Here is a 22,454-nt window from a genome sequence, read left to right as displayed (position 1 = left end):
CTTCATTGCATCTTGACCCTCTGGACTCATTGACTGTGCCGGATAGTAAGGAACTGATGCCTAGTCACCAAAGCAGCCTCAACTCCGCCACCATTGTGAGGAACCGAAGCCTCACCTCCCCTGCGTAACAGTAAGGAACGGACACCTCACTCCTGTGAAGCAGTACGGAACAGACCCTGCACCAGCTCCAGCGATGCCTCACCTCCCTAACTCCGTGTCACGTCTTTGACTCTGCCTCGTTTCTAAGGTTCTTTACCTGTGGTCTGTGCGACTCCGGGACTGGTGCCACACTTCCTTGCGAGTGGCATGAGACTGTTGGGAATGACTCCGTCACGATGTTGTGATAGTGCCAATGGGAGCTATTGTGTTTTGAAGTGCTTTAATTGGGATTTAATGTTTTAAAATTCATATCTTTGCTTGTGTATGTCTGATTTTTTTTTTGTTTTGGTCTTGTTTTACTTAGATAAATATTGGTTATTTTTTCTAAACTGGTGTGGTGTCCACTTTTAGTGTTTTCACTGTATTACTGTGTGTGTGGGTACAAATACTTAACATATTGCTTATGAGATTAGCCTGACCGTGCCAAGCTACCAAGGGCATGAGCAGGAGTTATCTTAGGAGTGTGACTCCCTTATGCCGACTATAGTGAAGGTGTCTACTTGGACATGGTGTAAACAGATTGCCAGCTAGAGACCCATTTCTAACACATGCTGATTGTGAATAGCGATGGAATTACTCTTTTGTGGGTTGGTGCGTATCCCGCCAAACCCATCCCCATCTCTCCCTAAACCTCTTCTTACTCCTACTTAAACCTCACTATTGAGTAGTAAGTATGCCCCTTTTTCCCAACACTACCCCAGTCCCTTCCACATTTCTTACTACGTAGTAAACAAACATATGTGAAGATATCTCCATAGAACAGATAGGAGAGCTGGAAGTGTAGATTTACAATCAAAGGTTTCGGAAAATGATTGTGTATTAATTTAGTAATACTATTCTAGTACTACTAAATGTTCTACGAAATGCAGTTTGTGAATAGGCTCCAAATCTATTTTTGTTTTTTATACAGCAAAGAAAGAAGGCAGCCTGGATATGGAGTTCTTTGATGGAGAATAAAAAAACACAATTTACCAATATACATGTTAATTTAGCATGCAAAACATTTATGAAAAGAGAAAAATACCATTGCTGAGTCAATGGAGCAACCCTCCCACGGCTCCTTGGCCCTAAATATCCCTAAATATTTTAAATAAGTTCAGGTGTGCAGTAGATTATACATCTGCTATAAAGAGAGTCTTTTAGATAATTTTTTTATATGCCTCTGCAGAAACTGGTGCCGGTGCTCAGCACCGGAAACAACAAGCACAAATTAAGCACTATTTGTGGAGACGAAAAGCTCTCAGTGGGACCTGACGCTAGCAATTCCAGCAAAGACTGCTGCTTTATCAGACCTCTTCAAGGACAGATTCTTCTCAAGATTTTTGACGTTTTATTTGGCACAGTTTATATTCCACATTCATGTAAGCAAAGCCCCACAACTGAAGTTTTGAAACCAAGTTGTGCGGAGCAGTCAGAGCTTCTGATTAGAGTCTGCAGAGTTAGGTTTCCACAAATATAGTAAAAAAAAGTTACATGGAAGTCTCACAAGTAAGGTCTCTTCAGATTTGTTTGCTCATGTGTCCAAAAGTCCATCTTTGTCTAGAGCTAGCAGGGTTGCAACAACATCAAACTCCATCTATGGCAGCTGCTGCACCTCATTTATCATTTGTGACAGGGTATTGAAAGCAAATAACCACCCCCTAAAAGCAGACTCCACAGTGGTGGCTGATAGGTGTTCTTCAGTACAGGTAAGCCACTTAAGGTTGTACTTATCAAATTGTCATACAGTGCAGCACAGCAAGTAACCATGCTGTGCTGCCCTGCTTGGCAGGAAAGGGCAGGAATGCACCATATTTAAGGCAAAAGGTGCATTCCTGACTTTCCCCCTTTGCTGGTGCACAGTGGGTTGCCTAATGCCAATGCAGGCACCATTGCATCGTGGTGCAAGGGTGTCTGTGCTGCATGTAGGATTGTTTTTGTGCAGGAAGGTATGCCTTCCTACACAAAAACAATCCTAGGAAGCATATTCCTCTTTGCAGGTGTGCTGCTGAATGAAGCACCCATAGAAAGAGTAAGAAACATGTTGAAATAGAGATATTCTTCCTCGTTACACCTCCTCTTTGAAGGTGTAAGAGTTTGGCACATACCCAAGTTTATAAGATCTTGTAAATATGAAGATGTGTCAAAATCCATGGGAGTTGCATGGGAACACCCAGACAACGGCCATGGAACACTTTCCTAACACAGACTAAGGTAACACAGTGACTTGCGCTGCGTTGTCTTACTCCAGATTTCTTAAGCCACTCAGAGCAACGCAAAATGGCTTTGTGTGGCCTCAAAAATCTGACTTAAGGTACGTGTCACTCTTGCATCATGTTGCTTGGCGCAAGAGGGACACAAACCTGGTCATAAATATGCCCCCTGGTACTTGGTAAATTAAAATATCTTGTTGGTGTTTTCTCAGGGTTAATGACTTTTCCATTAATTTCCAAATATCCTCACACTATTTGGCTACAGGCTGGCATTTTCATAATTAAGTGGCCTTGTTTGAAGTATTCACATTTTAATTGTGGTAGGCACCATTTTTAGCATCTCTTTAAGTTTTCCTGGATCATTTTTGGTGGTGCAGAAATCTGAACAGACAGTTTGTAAGAATCACTCCAGATTGTGCATTACACTTCACTTAGGCACTACAAAAGCCACTAACTCCAACTCTTTGGAATCACCCCACTCTCTTGAGTTAGTTAGGTTAAAATCAGTAGTCACTGGAGGCACATGAATAATGTCTAGCATTCTAATGATCTCCTGGCACAAGGATCACTCTACAAATGTAAAGCCTTCTTCACCTGTCCAAGCGTACACCTTGATTGCTTATTCTCTCCAGTGTCCTCTACTGAGTGTTTTACAGGATTTGTCCTCGTCATATAGATTGGATTTCCAGACCCATTAAAACTCATTTGTGGGAAAAATTTATGAACATTTGTAACTGAATTTCATGGACTATATTTCAAATACCTTTGTATTTAAAAAAACCTGACTTAAATTCAAGGTGCCACTAAGAGCTAATTACGAAAGTAAATATGTAACTATGCCCAAGATGGCATGATGGTTGGACAATTCAGATCACTGTGCTGTGAGACATAGCATTGCCTCAAGCAGAGACACAAGACAGAAAGGTTGTTAATTTCCCTTGTCTGCTTCTAAAGTTGCACATTAGCTAGCATTGCCAGAATACATGTTGGCACTCCATGAACTTTAAAAAAAACTGTACACACACAGCTATACAGAAGTAGACTCATAAGCAAGACCTCACTCATTTTACAGATAAAGAGCTAGACTGTTAGCATGCCACCTTTAAAGAAAAGGCACAGGAGAAGTGAACCAAAACATAGAAGCCCATATTTATGTTTTTTGTGGCACAGGGCAGCGCAGCAACTCACCTTGCTGCTCTGCACTGAGTCACAGGATAGAAGCAGGAATGTGTTGCAATTTTCCCCCTGCATTGGTGCCCTTTTGGCAGCCTAGCAGACCCAAAGGCACCCTTACACCATGGATCAAGTGTGCCTGCAATGAATGCAGGGTTGTTTTCATGCAGGAAGGGACACCTACTTTCACAAAAAAAATCCTGAGAGGCTTTTTCCTCTTTCTATGTATGCTGCAAAATGCAGCACACATAGAAAGAGGAAACAATGAAGAGGAAAAGATATTTCTCCTCTTTACACCTCTCATGGGAAGGCCTATATTTTTGGTGCATTCCCAGCTTTACCAGGTTTGGTAAATCAAAAACCATGGGATTTGCATGGGAACACCCATGCAATGCCCATCGAAAGCCTTCCTTGCACAGAGGAAGGTAACACAGCACTTTGTGCAGTCTTGCCTTACTAAATATTTTTGAAGCCATTCAAAGCCACAAAAAGTGGCTTTGCATGTCTTCCAAAAAATTGCCTTGGTGGTTTGTGTCACGCATGTACCCTCTTGCGTGGTGCATGTATGCCACAAACTGCTCATAAATATGCCCCATAGACCTTAGTTCTGAAGGTACAGTGAAACAAACATTTTGGAGATAAAATGTTCAGCTTGAGTTCCTGTAGTCATTATATTTTCTCATTAGATGATTATGGTACAATTGTTTATATGGTACAGTTCATTTTGCATTCTCCTTTGATTCATCTTTAGGCTGTGGATATTAGCGAAAATCCATTAAGAGAAAACTTGGATATCACACAGAATTCTGAACTTTTTCACTTTGGAGCTCATGTGGGGAAGCCGAGACAAATGGTAGACGCGATTTGCAGGGCACAGGAGAGCGAACTATTAAAATCATCGGCTCTACAGGTGCATCTTGAAGAGATAAAGATAACACTGGAGAAGGAAAGAAAGTAAGTGAAAAATACTGCAACATTCTAAAAGCTTTAGTAAAATGTAAGCCGACACGAACACTCATATTTACTGGTAAATATTAATATGCAAATACATGTTTCTTAAAATGTTATAAATAAAGATTGTACAACAGAAGAACTCCTTCTAAATTTCAGGTTCACTGTAACACCCTGTCAGGGATCAGCCTTTGATGTTCCAATGGAACCTTGTTAGACCTGTCAGCCTTGGAATTCCCCCCAAACTGCTGGCCTCCACCTGTCCAAATTGCCCTGATCTCGTTTTTGTTGGCCTTAGGACTTTCTGCACTTTACCACTAACCAGTGTTAAAATGTTGTAATCTCTCCCCTAAACATGGTAGAATCTGCCTATAGCCCGTTGGCACATTTAATTTACTTGGTATCCCAGGTACCCTGGACCTGTAAATTAAATGCTATGAATGGGCCTGCGGCAGTTATTGTGCAACTCACTTCTGTAGCATTGTATAACATGTCACAGGCCTGCCATTGCAGCCTGTGTGTGCGGTTTCCAAATTCCTTTCCAGCCTGGCAAATGCACCTTTTGCCAGGCCCAAATCTTCCTTTTTAATTCATGTACTTCACCGCTAAAACAAGTTCTGAACAGCCCGAGGGTAGGGTGCAGCGCATTTAAAAACTTGGATATGTTCTTTTCTGGCCTGGGCAGAAATGGAGGTTTCACTCCACGGAATTCCAGGGAGTTACAGAAAAACTCTGTGAGATTCTGCGGAGTTCTGTGAATGGGTGGAATTGGGCAAGAAATGCTGCTTGAGCTGATTTTAAGTGCTGGGAGCTTCATCTGTGCTATAAAATCAATGAGAACAGCACCACAAGGCGTGCAAGAGGTGCTGCTTCTTTCAGACTTAGAACTCAAGCTGCAGCTTTCTCAACATGAATGGTCATGACCTGCCTTGACTGTCCACATTGAGAAATCTTACCGGAGGTGTTCTAGCACCTGAAAATCATGGTAGGGTTTGCAAATTCTCACTTGTACTCTCCAACTTAACATTAGCAAGCAACACACAAGAAAAAATTCTGCCATGTGGCTGATGATGGAGTTGTGCTGATACTCCATGCTCATACTGAATTTTTTACCCACCTCTAGTATTTTTAAGTTTTATATGTCCTAGTAGTGAAAAACTCCTAGAATTGTTTTTCACTACTGTAAGGCTTACCTTTCCCATAAGATAATGTTGGGTTACCTTATTACATTTAATAAGTGATAACTTGAGTTTGCCTTCTAAAGAATTGTAATTAAAAGGACTCTTTAAAAATAAAGTCAGATTTTAAGTCACAGTTCTGAAATTGCCACTTTAGAAAGTTTACATTTTGTTGTCCTAACCATTTGGTGCCGGCAACCTGTTCCTGGGTCACACGACTAGGTGAAGTTGGCAGTTATTCTCTGTGTATTACTCCATGAGTGTGAGACAGAGGGAAGCTAGGAGTTGCCAGGATGGCGACGGCTTTAGGAGTTGGAGGGGCTGTAGCCTACCACATTTGCACATCACAAAAGGTCTGCTTGAACACTCTCACAAAGGGTTTTATCACTAGTCCTTTCTTTCCCCAGTCAATCTGGCTCGCACTGGGTGGGGGGTGTTTTGTGTGATTACTGTTAAAAATTGCAATCCTCTGCCAGTTAACTTGTGTTCAATCAATTTACTTCTGCCATCCACAAAACAATTACAATTCTGACTTTTTTCCAACAACAGACAAGAGTTGTAGTCACCTCCCATTAATGTAACTATTAAGCACCAGGGCATATTTTAGCTATTAGTGTGCTCAATAGTGCACTTCTACATTGCCTTCTATTTTATTTTACACTATTGCTGTGTTCCTATGCATAATTGTGATCCTGGCATTATGGCATTAATTGTTGATATATTGTGGACACTCGGCAAAATTCTTACTATCCATGCTGTAATAGTGATAGCTGTCCTCGACATATGTGATGATAAATTAAAGTGAAAGATAGAACCTGTCTATATGTGAGATTAGTACGTACAAGCACTTGATAGAAATAACCAGAAATTTGGGAAACTAAAGTTGTATTTAACGTAATTGAAAAGCTGGTAAATCTGTAGATACAAATTACAAGCTTTCGTTTCTAGGAATTGAGCTTATTTAATCACAGCAATTGTGTGTTTATTAACAAAATATATGCATTTTTCCTTATTGGAAAGCATTTGAGTGCTAAGTCATGCTCAGATGAATTGACTTGTTAATGGCACCTATTATTAATATGTTTGTCACTGTGGTTACCTCATGATGTCTGTTGTTTACTTTCATTCTCCTGAAAATAGCGAACAACAAACACCCCTGGGGAGTGTAATGCATGCCATAAATATATTGGAGTATTGCATTAATGCCTCTTCGGATAGAATCCATTTTTTTTCATACTATGGAAAAAGTTAGACACACTCTTTTTGCTTGCTGGCTCAGTGCACTTCCAGTTGGGTATTTACACCCGACCACTTTCAAAGTTCACAAGATGCCTCTGCTTCTCATACCACGGAGAAAGATGAGGAATTAGGAGAACAATAAACAATGCACGTTAGAACCTGCAAATCGTATTGAACCATTATATTTTAACATTTGTGTGTTGCTACTACACATGAAACAGTTTAACATTCTTCTTAACTTCAAAAAAGTTGTATCATTTATGAAGTGAGTAAATACTGATGCTGGATGCCTCGGAGTGCTTGAAAGACAACAAGGGGAGCTAAGAAAGTTGCTACAAGGTCTGAAGGTATGGCCGAGCACAGGGTTTTGATACCTTAAATGCTAAATTCTTTAACTGAGTCATTGGCAGGGCCTAATTTATTGCTGGTCTTGCCAGGCAAATATTGACGAATAGTATTTTGAATTTATTGGTGTCTAAATGTGCAAATAGTTCTAGCATACCTTGGCCCTTGACAGCTACTGTGAGCTACAAATGTCTGTGTGAGAAGTAAATGTAATTAAATATTATACAAGTTTAATTAATTAAACCATGCCTCTTACAGAGAATATAACCCAATTTGGCTTTCATTTTTACATAACTCTTCCTGAAAGATCATTCTTCTTCATAACCTTTCGGGAAGAGTTATGTATAAGGGAGTGACCTCATGTTAGGAATGATAGGCAAGCCTTACTTTGATCAGGGTGCCGAACTCTGAAGCATACAGGCCTAAGACACTTCCTCTTCGACAAATGTCCTGGGTAGCATCGGGATATCATTATTTAGTTAATACTTAATACATTCAACCAAGCCATTAACTCTTTGGTTATTTTCAATGTCAATAATATGCATAATCAAATTCTGGTAACTGTTTTCCTTATTTTTATTCTTATCATCAATAGATGCCACTGACTGGCAGCTTGAAAGTGATTTTTGAAAATAAATTTGGGAAAAAGACAACATGTCATTATTCCTATTTCTGCGCTGTGCCATTAAGGAAGGGGTCAGTCAGTTTCTTTTTGGCGTCTTGACTGCATATATTAACTCTAAATATCTCCTTTTTAGTAGATGCTTTTCTAACTGCAGCGCTCAGCAACACAAAAAGGTAATTAATACTCTGTGTTTCCCCACTTTCAGCAAAATATACACTAACTAAGGCGACAAAAAGAAGGACACAGATCTCTTGTGGACCAGTGCAGCATAGAAATCAGTACTATGCATGATACAACCACTGTTTGGTTTGTGATTAAAAAGGACATGATGAGATACTGTTCTTGGAGTGAATTCTAGTGTTCAGGATCCTTAGCATCCAAATGGTTCCCTCAAAGAATTTTTGATCAGCATCCAGTGGATTTTTTAACACTTTCTGAGGCTGACTGATGTCCACTATTGCTCTAGAATAGCTTGTAATTTTCATGTTCGTTTGTGCAGCAGTTCTATATAGAGAGATGGTGTGCCCCCAGAATATTGAAGACAAAATATTGTGATATGGACAAATTGAGGACAACATTTATAATGTGAAATATTAAAAATAAGTATAGATTTTCTATACCTAACTCCACATATGTACGTTGGCGATGTGTGTGTATATATATATATATATTCCAGGTTGGTTGATGTGGAGTCAGGGATAATACTTTCCCTTTATTTTATGCACTTGCCTTTTTATGTTTTAATGGTTCACATTTTGTCCACTATATTATTATGTTACAATATTTGTATGTTCACTATTCAGTAATACAACCAGAGTTAGATAAGGATGGAGATGACTGTGGTTGATGCCATTGAGGTGTTGGGAAAGATGTGGTGCAATGATGGAAGCTTATAAGTTATGGGGTGAATTTATCAAATATTCGTGCAGGATAGCAAGCCACCTTGCTGCACTACATGAAAGGGAAAGGGCAGGAATGTGCCGTATTTAACATTGTATGGCACACTCCTGTGCTTACTTCCATTGGCGCCCTTTTGGGTGCCTAGCGCCAACGCATGCCACATTTTGCCTTGTTGCAAGGGTGCTTGCTTTGTAGACAGGATTGTTTTTTGCAGTGTGGGACACCTTACTGCACATAAGATATCCTCTGAGGCGTGTTTATCTTTCTATGTGTGGCTGATTCAGCTACTTAGTGCATGAGATTGGATACTGTAAAATTCAAGTATACAAATCCCTTTCCCCCTTGAACACAGTGTTGATGTCCAACATATGCTTGCTCCAGGCTAATACAAACACATACAAAATCACAGTGGCTTATCAGCGATTGGTAAGAGTCGGTAATGCTACAGGAAAGAGTGTTTTACTATCACACAGCGCTTTTGTTTGTACCGCTCTACCTCGCGTGCAGTCAGGTCTCCTTTGATTTCTGTTCCTCCCCCTCATCTGTCACTGAATGAAAACCACATGCTTGTTTTCCATCACCGAAAGGAGGTTTACGGCAATGTCTAGAGTAATGGTTTTAACATCTTCATATAACACCGAGAAGAGTGATATACATTTTTATTGGTCCCACTGAAACGATTCGTCTTCTAAGGCTTTACAGTTTCGATCGGTCTGCATTTACATTTTGTCTGCCCTTCACCTGTTGCGGAAGTGTGACACATCAGCAATCACTTTACATTTCCTGAATATTCGCGACGCTTGGCAGTGTAGAATATTTCTTTTTCTTAAGGTTGGTCAGAGGTTAGTTTCTAAAACCTTTTGGATAACTTTGGACCAGTTGATTCAGTTTGTCTGACTTTCTGAATATGACTTTCTGATTTTGTTGTCCTTTTTAGGCTTGATTTGTTACAAATATTTATTCTTGAGGCATGTCCAGTACATAAACCTCGCTCTAAACGTTAGCTTCAGTCTATATTATTTTAGGTAATTTGCATTAATTTGACAGTTAAAACATTTTCTAACTCGTTTGTTTATTAACATAGCTCTAGGTTTCTAAATTCATAGAAGCATGCACCTTTCTGTTCACTGAGATATTTTTTTCATATTAAAAATGCTTGTGTTAGACTTGTGAGTCAAGTGTGGTTTTGCCCAACTTTTTATGTCTACCTCCTCCATTTTTCTGACCTCCTTTTTGATAGTGAAAACAGAAAATACCAGGGCACTCCAAATAATAAGTCCTCAGTAAAACAGAAATCCAGAAATTTTAATTCCATTTTAATTCCTTATGTTGAAAAACATAGACACATCAATGTTCAGAGACAGCCAACACGTGTTTCGTCCAGCAGGACTTTTTCAAGGCATATAACTGGATAAATTACTGAGTCCAAATGATGTCTCTTAGTCAACAGGAAACGTGGGTCCTGTATGATGAGTAGGCTGTATATGCCAACTATCCGAAGTCTTTAGAGTGGTACGTGGCGGGGCCCTGATAAGCCCAATCACCTGTTCTCTCCAGGTCCCGAGAGTCAGGAAAAGCCGAAAAGCGGTGTATGCATATATATGAATATTTCTCTTTTTTTTACGATTTCTTTTTATTGATGTTGAAAAACAGCAAACAGAACTGACTGTCTTTTTTGAAGAACTTTATTATCCAATTCCAATAGACTAGCTGTTTCTTACCATATAACAGTATGAACATATTGAAAGTTGACTTTGGAACAATCTATATCTGCTGCATTTTGCTTATTTGCAAATTATCCAAACATAACCCAAATAGTCCTCTATTTTTGTTGAGGCATCCTCTGGATTGGTAAATTGGTACTTCAGCCATCGATCACAAGTCTACACAAGACCAAGCCAGATGTTAAATTATGTGGTATAATTCAGACATTTTTAGGAATTTCGCATTATGTTTGTGATGAGAAATTCCTAAAATCATGCCACTATGCTAAGTTCTGCAATTATGTTACAGTTCATGCAAAATGATAGGATGGGAATGCTGGAACAATGTAAACAACAAGAACGCATGCCACTGTTGTTTGTGGCAATTTATGGCACAAAATGCATCCTTGCGTCCAAAATTGCACAAAGACACATTTTGTGCTAAAATATAGTGCTAAATGACGGATTCGTCTTTTGCATAGTTATTGGTAATTTCATGTGATTTTCATGAAATTTAATTTAATTACATAAAAGCAAATTGTGTGAATTTTGCACACCAAAAATCCTGTCCCCTCAACCAGACTGCATGCACAAGGTCACTGACCTCAAACAGTTTGCTATATTCCTTTTAATGAGGAGTGTGCCCATGCTCATCTGGGCCCTCTTGCCCCTTGTACCCTTTCATTTCCTTGATCACTCCAAGCAATATCACTTTCAGTGTGGACAGTGTAGTGCCATCACAGGCATATACTTTTCCTCAAATGGGTTTAGTTCTGGTGGCATAATGAAGTAAATGAAATCCCCATTATTTACTCCATATCTGGTACATCGAGCCGAGTGTGACCCTCCTATTTTTTGTTAGCTCTGGGAAGTGAAGTCAATTATCTACAGATGTTTAAATTGCATCAAGTGCAGTCTGGCTCAGATTCCAGTTCACTGGTTGCTAACAGTGTATCTCTCCAGTTGACATCATTCAAGAGCCCCAGGTCATGCTCCCATTGTGTCTTCAATCCTATTAGACTGAGTGAAAATTAACTTTTTGAGAGCAATATAGTCCCTATATACCATCACATCCAAGAGTGTCAGTTATCAGCTGTACCTCCAGTGTGCTGAATTGTGAGTTCAGCCAATTGAAGCTGATAGGCCCCAATAGCTTTCCTTTACAGAAGGTATCTTAAAACTGTGTTTTGTACACTCTCTATAATATGGCAAATTATTTCATAGTGTTTCACTCCCAGGTGTCCCCCAGGTATTTGATGTCCATGAGATCCCATTTCCCTTTTCCTGAATCCCTTTAGCCTTGCCGGATGCCCCATGTCACAAAAGTATTTTTGTGTTATTTTGCTTCCCTACTCCATCCAATGCAAATAAATTCTCCTGCATTTATTGCAGTATGGGTCCATGAGGGAAGAGTACAGGGGAGTGGTGCTCCATACAGGATATTTATTGTACTTGTCTCTTCCAGGAGGTCTTATTCAGAAGGAAACAATGGTTTCTCCTTTTCTTGAAATATGCAGTTATTTATCACAATCAGTTGGGTGGTGCAGTAATTAAGGTGTGCATCTAGTATGCCTTGATGCCCATTAACTTCTTAAAGGAAACCACTGGTCTTTGATAGTATCAGATTAGGAAATTCAGTGGGGATTTTCTATGAGTAATTAAGAAATATATGCAGAATGTTGGGCAGGAGAACCATTTGATGTAATTCAGTCTTGCCCAATAAATTAATAGGTAGCTTGCTCCAACTCGTTGCATTTTTGTAAATCGTTTTCCAGAGGGTCACCGATTTCTGGTCCCAACTTCTTAAAGGCCTAGGGCAATATAAATTCTGAGATATTTAAAATATGTAGTATGTCCAGGCAATTGTTTACTCCAGATACAGAAGCTAGATTCTCCATGGAGGGAGACCGATCTTATCTTTTTTTAGTTGATCATTTAGAATAAACCATTATCACACACACACACACACACACACACAAGGATGTGTGGGCTTCACTGTCTCTCTCCCCTTGAAAATCGTGAACCAGACCATCCTCCCTCATCCAGGCTGTCAATAACTCGACTGACAGAGCAAGCAGTATGGGATAGAAGATCCCCAGCCAAGTGTACTGCTCAGAGAAAGAGGAGAGAACTCTGTTGGCTGACCTCTCATCTGAGGGCAGTCATATTGTAGTTTCATGTATGAAAACAATTGAGGGTGAATGTTAAACTCTAGAGACTACAGCCCCTATTAGGGATAAAGTTATTTTGATCTTGGTGCACCAATGTAACAATTTCTTTGAGAAGCCAATTTGTCCATGCTATCTATCACTTTTGTTTTCGTATTGATCAGTGATTTTGGATGGTAGTACTGACAATAGTGAGGTGGCTTTCCTGTTTCTGGTATAACAGATCTTATGGTCATTTATATGTGTTGACAATGTCCAAAGCTCCCACTCATCCTCAACCAAAGCTAGCTGTTGAGGTGATATATAGCAAGTAGAAGTAGTTTAAGAATTCTACAGAGAAACCATTTGGTTGAGGAATTTTGCATGATTGCTATTCGAGGTGGCACGCTCTGGTTGGCTGAGGTGAGGCCCTAGCCAGGCAGAACCTGCCACTCCTATCAGGGGTGGGTGATTATACTTACTATATAACTTGCACTCACCCTTGGGTAGCTTGGTTCTGAAGTCAGGCTTATCACAGGGGCAAGGTGTAAAGCATTGGCACAGCACTTTCACACAAAAAATACACTGAGTGTCACAAAAGAGAATTTGCATGAGGTGTATGTAAATAAAGTTTTGATTCACACATATTAGTAAACACAACAAGAACATCATGTATCTCTGAGCATAAATCACATTTGGAAAATATCACTAGCAGTACTACGAACAACAGAGTTAAAATTGCATCAGTAACATGTACACTTTGGGAAAGATCCTATTTTACCACCAGCACTCTCATGCGGTGTGAAAAGTCATCAGCACAAGACTCATCCAAGTAATTACTCTAATTCATCCCAAACAGTTATGGGGTGCCCCCTGCTGCTCACAACGATAGCTGTAATCTGAACGCACAGGCAATTATAACACTTTTAAATAGCCCCATAATTTGGGGCCGCAAGGGTAAAACCAATATCAGATGTCATACACTCTTGGCAAGAATCAACGTGTAGGACAACACTGCCGTGCAGTATTGTTAATCAGAGGCAGTCACTCCCACACACTCACTCAGCACCGATACCCGGTGCTATGGATATCAGGCAGGCTTTTACGGCACATGCTCGCAAACATGCACACAAAGCACCCTAATGCGGTGCACTCATATCTACAGGTCAGTAAACATTGCACTCCCGGGTCCCGTGCGCCAAAAGCCCTCTCCAACGTTCAGCCAACCCGAGAACCCCACCCCCTATGGATTAGAGTTCAGGGAAACCTTCCCCCGGACACTAGGCTGTCCCAGTTGGAGTCCCACTTATTCAGGCTCCCAGGAAAATAGGTGGGGTGATAGGTAACATGGGGCTTCAGGAGCAGTCCACAAATGGAGGTTTGGCCACCCCTCTGGAAGTTCAATCAAAGGTTGCCTTACCATGCCTTCAGGCACTTGCCTAGTTCTGTGAGGCACAAGGGAGGAACACCCCATTTTGAGTCCTACTTCCGATCGCTCTCAGAAGTGTTCTGTAGCCCACTAACTTATTGTCACCATCCAGGCCCATTCCATCGATAATACATGGTAACAAGGTATTGTCGAGCCAGGAGAGGAGCTGGCTGATGGTCTGCTGCACTGAGGGCATCAAAAGGAACAATTGATGAGTGGAAGATGTAGCAGGGGAGCCTCTTGGAAGGTCACCTGTAAGACACATGTTGAACAAAGTCATACCCAGGCAATCCGGGTACTCCTGAACATGAATTTGCTCCCCCACGCTTCCCTGGAAATGAGGCACAATGTTGGGTGCCCTATGGATGGCTTGTACCAGACAGTTATGAACAAACACAGTGCAGGGCAACAAATTCAGCACCTCCTTGGGAATGAGGCCCAATGTCTGGGGGTGCAGTGGTATGAGCCGCAGCAGACAATTCCGGTCACACACAAAGAGTTACCATTCCCATTCCTCCTTGGTATTGAGGCACAAAGTCTGGTGCACAGTGACTTGAATCGCACAAGACAATTTCGATCACACATAAAAAGAGTCACCAATTCTGTACTTCCCTGGAAATGACACACAACGTCTGGTGCATGGTGACTTGCGTCGCACCATACAATTCCAGACACAAACACAGGCGCAAGTTCAGCAGTGCCACACAAGGTAGAATGCAGCAGTGCTTTGCGTACACCTCAACTCTGAGGGCCACACCCTATGAATCGGAAATGCAGCACCCTCTACATGGCAGGCCATTCGTATACCGCACCCGGTGACTTTACTCAGAACCAACAAGACGTTTATGGGTGTCGAGGCCATACGATGCAGGGCCACACTTCTTGAATGTGGGCAGTTCCTTTGGGGCTCCGCACCAGGCAGTCTGGTCTCCTGGCACAATACTTGGCTCCATGCTCACTCTTCTGCTGCCAAGTGGGGTCCAGCAGGTGATGTGGCCACTTAGGAGGCCACCGCCCTCCAGGTCTCACAATTAGAAGCTGCTGATCCCTCGCTATAAGTCTTTATGTCCCTGAGATTTCCACCAGAGACCAGGGAGCAAGCAGCAGGCAATCAGCCCAAACCCACCACTATTCAGGAAGAGCACCCTGTCTCTTCTAATGGCAATAATTCCTCCTAGTGCACAATAGATTCCTCTGGCAGTGTGCACCACACTGTCCAGTATCACTGGTCCTGCATTCCGACCAGCGTATCTCTACTTTGCAGCAATGTGGCACCAGAAGGTACACTGCATTGTGCCTTTGAAGTAAGTGGTGGTTCAGAGGATCCCCCTTTGAACTGCATTTGTCTCCCTTATATTTCAGCCCTGTCTGCCGTGGAGCCTTGAAATGCAGATCTTAATCTTTAGTGGGGCCATAATCTGGCTTCGAGAGGCCAAGTGTCAGGACCTCTCCCTCCAATCTATCTAGCCAGGTACTCAAGTGGCAGAGGTCTCTTCAAGTTGCATGCCCAAGCTTTAGAGCTGTCACTAGGGAATGCACAGATGTGCTCCCCCAGCCTCCAATATGGACTAGGCTCAAGTTAAAAGGCACACAACACGTTTTAGAGCATAGAAATGCCTGCTTTCTAGAAGTGGCATTTCTAAATTATTATTGACAAAATGACCTTTACCACAGAAAATATTTTTTTAGGACGACTCCAATGATAGGAAACATTATGGCCCTCATTATGACATTGGCGGTAAGTGCCGCTTACTGCCATGCTGATGCCGCCAACATACCATGACCGCGGCGGTATACCGCTACACGTATTATGACCCACACATAGAAATCCACCACCATACAGACGCACGCACAAGTCTGCCACACCAAAGGTCAGTGATAAACTGGCGGTACTAAAACCAACACTGTTATGCCAACAGAAATACGCCCACAGCATTATGCACTACGACGGACATTCAACCGCGGTAAACCATTGTCGGTACATACCGTCATGCTCAAAATACACACACACATACAAAACAACACCACGTTGAACAATTGAAACTACACACACCTGACACACATACATACACCACACACCCACAAACCTATAAAACACACAGCCACATTCCCCGCAACCCTTTACCACTACAAACAATTTACAACAGCGAGAGAGACACGCCAGGAGGACCCACAGAGTCAGAGCCACAGAACACCATCACCCATACACCATCCACACACCTCACCGAACACACCCCAACACATCACCCCACACACTCACACACACACCACTCACACTATATTCATGGCACCACAAAGACACCCCAGGTTCTCAGAGGAGGAGCTAAGGGTCATGGTGGAGGAAATCATCCGGGTAGAGCCACAGCTATTCGGATCACAGGTGCAGCAGACGTCCATTGCTAGGAAGATGGAGCTATGGTGGAGAGTTATGGACAGGGTTGATGCGTGGGACAGCACCCCAGAGCAAGGGATGACATCAGGAAGACGTGGAACGACCTACGGGGGAAGGTGTGTTCATGGTAGCAAGACACCAGATAGCTGTGCAGAGGACTGGTGGTGGACCCCCACCTCCTCCCCCCCTACTAACAACATGGGAAGAACAAGTCTTGGCGACCATGCATCCTGAGGGCCTGGCAGGTGTAGCAGGAGGACTGGACTCTGGTAAGTCTACTTTCAGCCCCCCACCTGCATGCCATCACAAACTCCCACCCCTACCCTCACCACCATCACTCCACCACCTCACATATACCCCACCATCACAACCCACCCATCCCAATACCAAGCCCTGCGTGCAACACCAATGCATGGACCCCCATCACAGACCTGCATGGACCCCCCATCACCACAGCATGAACACTAGTGACAATCACTTAGTCAACCAAATCACAACTCACACAAGCCAAATCTGCCTTGGTAAAAACAACCAAAGAGGGGAACATACCCATGCACAAGATGTCACACGCAGAAACAATACCACTGCATTTACATCCCCAAAGGACCCCCACACAACGTCACCGGAGAGAAGGTGCCAGCAACATCCAGCCCCCCTGAAGAGGCCCACAGTGATGACAGCAGCTCTGCACGCCTAGATCAGGATGACCAACCTGGCCCATCAGGGACCTCTGGACAGTCGGTGACCCAGGCACAGTCCCGTACCACCACAGAGCCTCCCCCCTCAGGAAACACCACCATAGGACCCACCCAGCGGGCCAATCCCTCTGTCCCCAGAACACGTCAATCATCCGTGTGTCCACCACTACAGGGACCCCAGGCAACCCCACAAACACAGGATGATCAGGGACCTGGGGTCAGTGGCAGTGGGCACACGGTTCAGGGGACAGAGGCACAGGACAACATGGAAGCTGGGAAGACTGCTTTGAGACAGGGGGAGGACAGGTCCAGGGAACCGACTCTCCACGAGGCACTCACCAACATCCTGGGAGCATACCACCTTTTCCAGGAGACGATGGGCCAGATACTGGCCAAGTTGCAGGAGACCCAGCGGCTGCAGGAGGGACAGTACCTGGGGATCAGGGAGGACTTGAGGGACATCCACACCACCCTGTTCACCATTGCAGGGGTGCTGGCAGACATGATCAACACCATGAGGGAGGCAGTGACACACCAACAGGCCTCTGACACTAGCCACACCGATGAACAGTCCTCCTCCTCTGCTGATGCTAGTGGCCAGGAGGCCTCGCCACAGGACCTGCTGAACTTGTGTGCAAGTCCACCGTAGGTGCAAGTCCGCACACACAGGCTTGCAATGGTTCAGCATATATTTTAAACACCAGTGGGCAGGCTTGCACATGCAGGCCAGTGCCTCTTTCTAACATAGGTAGGAAAGGAGGGCCCTCTCAGGACTGGGTATAGAGTTAGAAGTGCTGAACTGAGCACAAGCTCAACTGGGCTTCCAAAGGCCTGCATGGTCGGATCAGACATGGGCTTGACAAGCTATTCTGGTGGGTGGCACACTCAGTGCAATATCCCACTTTGAGCCGGGACTGTACCCACCCCAGATATGTGGAATATGTGGGTACAGCCCCTGAACCAATCACGTAAGCGCCCCTTCTTGGCATGTGTAGAAAGGGTGTGCGCACTTTCCTACTGCAGTACAGTAAAGTGGGAAAATGCCCAGAATCCTTAGGCCTTGCTGAGAAAGTCAGCAAACAACTTGGAGGAAAAAGCAATACGTTTCAGGGAAATCACCTAAGAAGGTGCATGTCCAACAATTGCATATCAGATATTACAATGGAGATCTCATCTTGCAACCGTTGAAGGTTCAGCCTATCCCTTTCTGGAAAGTTTTGGTAATGGAAGGTCCTGTAAAATGGAGATAGTAACTCCCACTGTGTACAGAGTAGCTTTATAAAGAGATTGGTAGTAGTTTGTAAAAGCACATGCAATGCAACCTTCTTCACCTAATTTTTAAATGCTCTAGATTTATCACTGATACTTAGCACAGTTCTAGTTTCAGTCTTCCTACTAGCTAACCAGCATAAGATCTCGTCAGACTTGTCAGGGGTTCAAAAAGTCTCCTCTGGGATGCAGTCTCACTCTAAACATATTTTTATAAATTTTCCTTAAGTGAAGCCCAGATTTATCAAGCCACGCAGGGCCATGCAAGGTGGCCTTGCGTGGGTTGATAAATCTCACATATGTGGTTTTTTCACCTTTGTGCCCCCTTCCTTCAGTCTCTTCAGTCTGCTCACAATTGTATGGTTGAATGATCAGAGATTCCCTGTGGCAAGATTTGATCTAATAAAAGTCAGTGGCCAATGAATGCCCTTTCTCCTGGGTTCCAGCTGTGCCAAATATCACGCAGACGTGAGACCAATGCCAATTTAGAGGCTGTATTATTTCTATGGAGACCTCCAGAGCTTGCAGATCAGTGTCAAGTTCCCTATCCATGAGTCCTTTAACTTTGATCGCCATTAATCTGTGTCTAAGTATGGCCCCTAACTGTGACCATAAGAATAACATAACAGTTCAGGTTATTCATTTTAATATTTGTGACTACGATGGTTTATGTAACAAAATTGTCAATCATATAAATCCTGAATTAAATATTCTGTCAATGCCACAGCATCCCAGAAACAGCAGGTAGACTCAACTAAATCTGTCTCCTGCATTAGCAATACATCTGGTAAATGTCACTTCACATACTGCAGTATTGCTCGCCTCCTCACATGATCCAGGAGCCAATTCACATTCCAAGTGATAGCACGGTAGCCATCACAATAATTGCGTTATGTCATTGTGGTAAACAAATTCCATTGAATCTGGGGTAGTTGTAGCCTGACATTTGCAAATGTTCTTAACTCTACTATGGATGACTACATAATAACAACACCCCTCACGCCAGCTCCTCCCATCCACATGCTTTCATCCTAGGATCAACTGCCGGCCCAAACAGGTTCCAATAACTACAGAAATAACTGTTTTGTTGGCTCCAATCTTCATTGAATCCTGTGTAGTTTTACATTGTATTTTATCCCTCCCCATCCAAACAAACCAAATGTTTCAGAAGCCCGGGCAAGAGCACTCCAACGTATCCGTCATTAGAAGTCAAGTCACAAAACATATATGAATCATAGTTAATTAAAGGAGTCTGAAGCAGCACCACCCTGTTCTTCCTTGCCTCTTCATTGATCTGGTCTTCCAGGGCTGGTGCATTGTTTTGCAGTATCTGTCCCTTGCCACTTCCCTACTGACCGATTTCTCCTGGTCTCTTGCCTGGTGTGTGTCTTATGCATACATTTGTGGCCATCCTGTGCAATGTGCACATTACAATTATGGAATTCCTTCTTTTCCCTACTAGTTCAATGCCTACTCACAATTTTCAAGGAAGTAGGACTTACTCTGGAACATCACTTTCAATTTTGCCAAATAAACAATCTTTAAGGTTCATTGCTCCAAGTGTTTATTGGATTCCATCAAATGGTTTCTTTAATTGCTGCACACCTCTAGTATAATTTGGAAAAATAATAATTTTCTCATATCATAGAAGATATTTTGTTTGATTCTGCCCATTTTCAGGATGGAATCACAATTGTGGTAGTTGAGGATTCTTACAATCAGAAGAACCCATGGCAGATGCTTTGTAGTCACAGCTTTGTGCACCCATTTGACAAAGCATATAGAGCAATTGTGTTTGAGAGCCCAGGACCGGAGTCATTCTTTCACAGGTTTTTCTGCATGCAACCATTCCACTTCTGTAGCATGCCTACAATTCCTAAGTTGTTGCGATTTGTCTGTCCCTCTGCATTCTCTACCCTTTCTTCAAGGCATTGTGTTGTGGTCCAACTATCCACACTTGTGACTTGTTCATCCACATTACATAGATCCTGGTGCAAACGGGAAACTGCCACATTTACCTCACAAAATATTGATACAAGTGACATATAGGACACCTGAATTGCTTACAGGATAACATCTATTGATTCTGCTGCATGTAATGAGTCTTCAGGCCTTTCTGATCGAGGACTGACCTGAGGATGTGTGTCATGAGAGGTCATTGCATACTGATACATCTTTGTCTGTACCTTCTGATTCGTGTTTTTGTGCTTTACTGTGATGCCATTATTGGGATATGCTATGACATAAGATGAGGTATTTACCCCACTTTGATTTATCTGGCGAGTACCTGTGTTCTGTTAATAATGAGGCTTCCCAGTATATTGTGCCCAAGTCTAAAAAAAATGAATATGCCATAGCATACCTTCCCATGTATTGTGCCCGCCTCAACATTTAAATGCAGTGTCATGCAGTGTGGGGCCATATTATGTTATTCTGGCCCCAGAGCATGGCCATCTTTTACAGGTTTGCATACACTTTTACTGTTGATTAGTGTGCAGCAAGCGATTCAGTTTGAGCCTTTTGGTCTCCTCGTTATATCAACGTAGATGCTCACTGACTCCCTATCAGGTCCACTGTCTTTATCAAACTGCTCATAGATGTATGTGCAGAACATTAACATTCAAAGAGTTCTAAGTCTTCCTTAGGGGATCAAATTACCATAGTTGCTGTTTTATCACCATAGTAGTCCCACTCTCATCCTTTTTTCATTATTATTTTTATGCAAAAGATGCATACAAAATACAAAATGACCAATTATTTAGATCTATTACTACATAGTTTCGCACCAAAAATACCCAATGTTAAATGCATATTTTTCAGTGGTAAATGATGTGACATACAAAAGAAGTACTAAATGTTGCCATTGAAGTCTACATAAATCTCTAAATTGATACCACCATTTCCTCATATTCGGTGTATTTCTATCTAGCCATAATTTGGCAATCTGTAGTCTGGCAAAAATAATGGCTGTAAATACTATTCCACTAGATCACGGAGGGGGAACTGTAGAAAACACTAACAGTATCAGCTTTGCCTTTGGAAGGACAGTGATACTGAGAATCTTTCCATTCTCACAGAAAGTCTAGATTATGTTGCACTTTATAAATATGTGAGTCATATCCTATTAGTATAAAAGCAAAAACAGTTTGAATCATTGCAGTACCCACAGTATGCAGTCTTTTTGAGATGAAGTATATATTTCCGGCTGAAATTTTACTGGTGAATTGTTATGCAAGATACATTTGAAAAATGTTTGCTTTTAATTATAGTCTATCCTACCTTCTCAATAATTACTTGCTGTGTAATTATTACATTCTTCCATCAGCTTTGTTTCGCAAACTATTATGCAGTCCCTTCTGGAATAAGTAGTACATCTAGCCAATTATGCTTCTTTCTTTTATAACAAGTCTATAAATGTAATTAAGTTGATTTGTAAATTGTAACTGGATACCCTTTTAGGAATTTGAAGCTTGCATGCAATCAATGATCATATTTGTGAATAGACCTTGAATGTCTTGAATCAGGTCTTCATAAAAGTATAAATAAAAACATGATCTCAGCACAACTTTCTAATTTGTTATTTAAGCAATACCCAAAAAAATAATCTTCATCTAGAGCACGTTTTCACTTTAGCCACATCAAGAAAAAGACTACTCCTTAGTCCATTGGTATTCTTCTTCTCTTTAATTCATATTAACAATGACTGTGGCTTATGGTAAACATAATCATCCAACCAGGATCATAAGTGGGTCTTCACTGGTGTAAATAGCCTGATATCACCTCAGTCTTCAGATAACTACGATGAAGGACGATACGACATCGAACTTGCTTCCACCTATGTCTACATAAGGATATTGTGTTTATGAGCCCTGAAGAAGTCCATTGAATAGATGAAACGCATTGGCTATGGGGGAGTCATGATGTTTTTAAGAAAAAGAATATGCCGTCCTCACACATGAGGCAGGAAATCCCCTGGTGCATGCACAATACGGATTTCCTCCAACTAAAAATAGCCTTGGGAGCTAGGGAAAAGCTTTCCCTGCACCCAAGGCTA

The 22,454-nt window shown here is 42.1% G+C and overlaps 1 protein-coding gene across 2 annotated transcripts in view; it reads left to right on the top strand.

The window, feature by feature from the left end:
- CCDC102B (coiled-coil domain containing 102B) overlaps positions 1-22,454 on the top strand; it is a 561,597-nt gene that overhangs the window by 484,463 nt on the left and 54,680 nt on the right. For both annotated transcript variants that reach the window (XM_069219901.1, XM_069219900.1), the window contains one exon: positions 4,276-4,478. In XM_069219901.1, the coding sequence (XP_069076002.1) occupies positions 4,276-4,478 (203 nt within the window). The remainder of the gene's footprint in view (positions 1-4,275; positions 4,479-22,454) is intronic.

The sequence above is a fragment of the Pleurodeles waltl genome, chromosome 2_2 (genome assembly GCF_031143425.1).
Source record: "Pleurodeles waltl isolate 20211129_DDA chromosome 2_2, aPleWal1.hap1.20221129, whole genome shotgun sequence".
NCBI lineage: Eukaryota > Metazoa > Chordata > Amphibia > Caudata > Salamandridae > Pleurodeles > Pleurodeles waltl.
The sequence above is the reverse complement of the archived record's forward strand: the minus strand, read 5'-3'. Positions and strand labels throughout refer to the sequence as shown.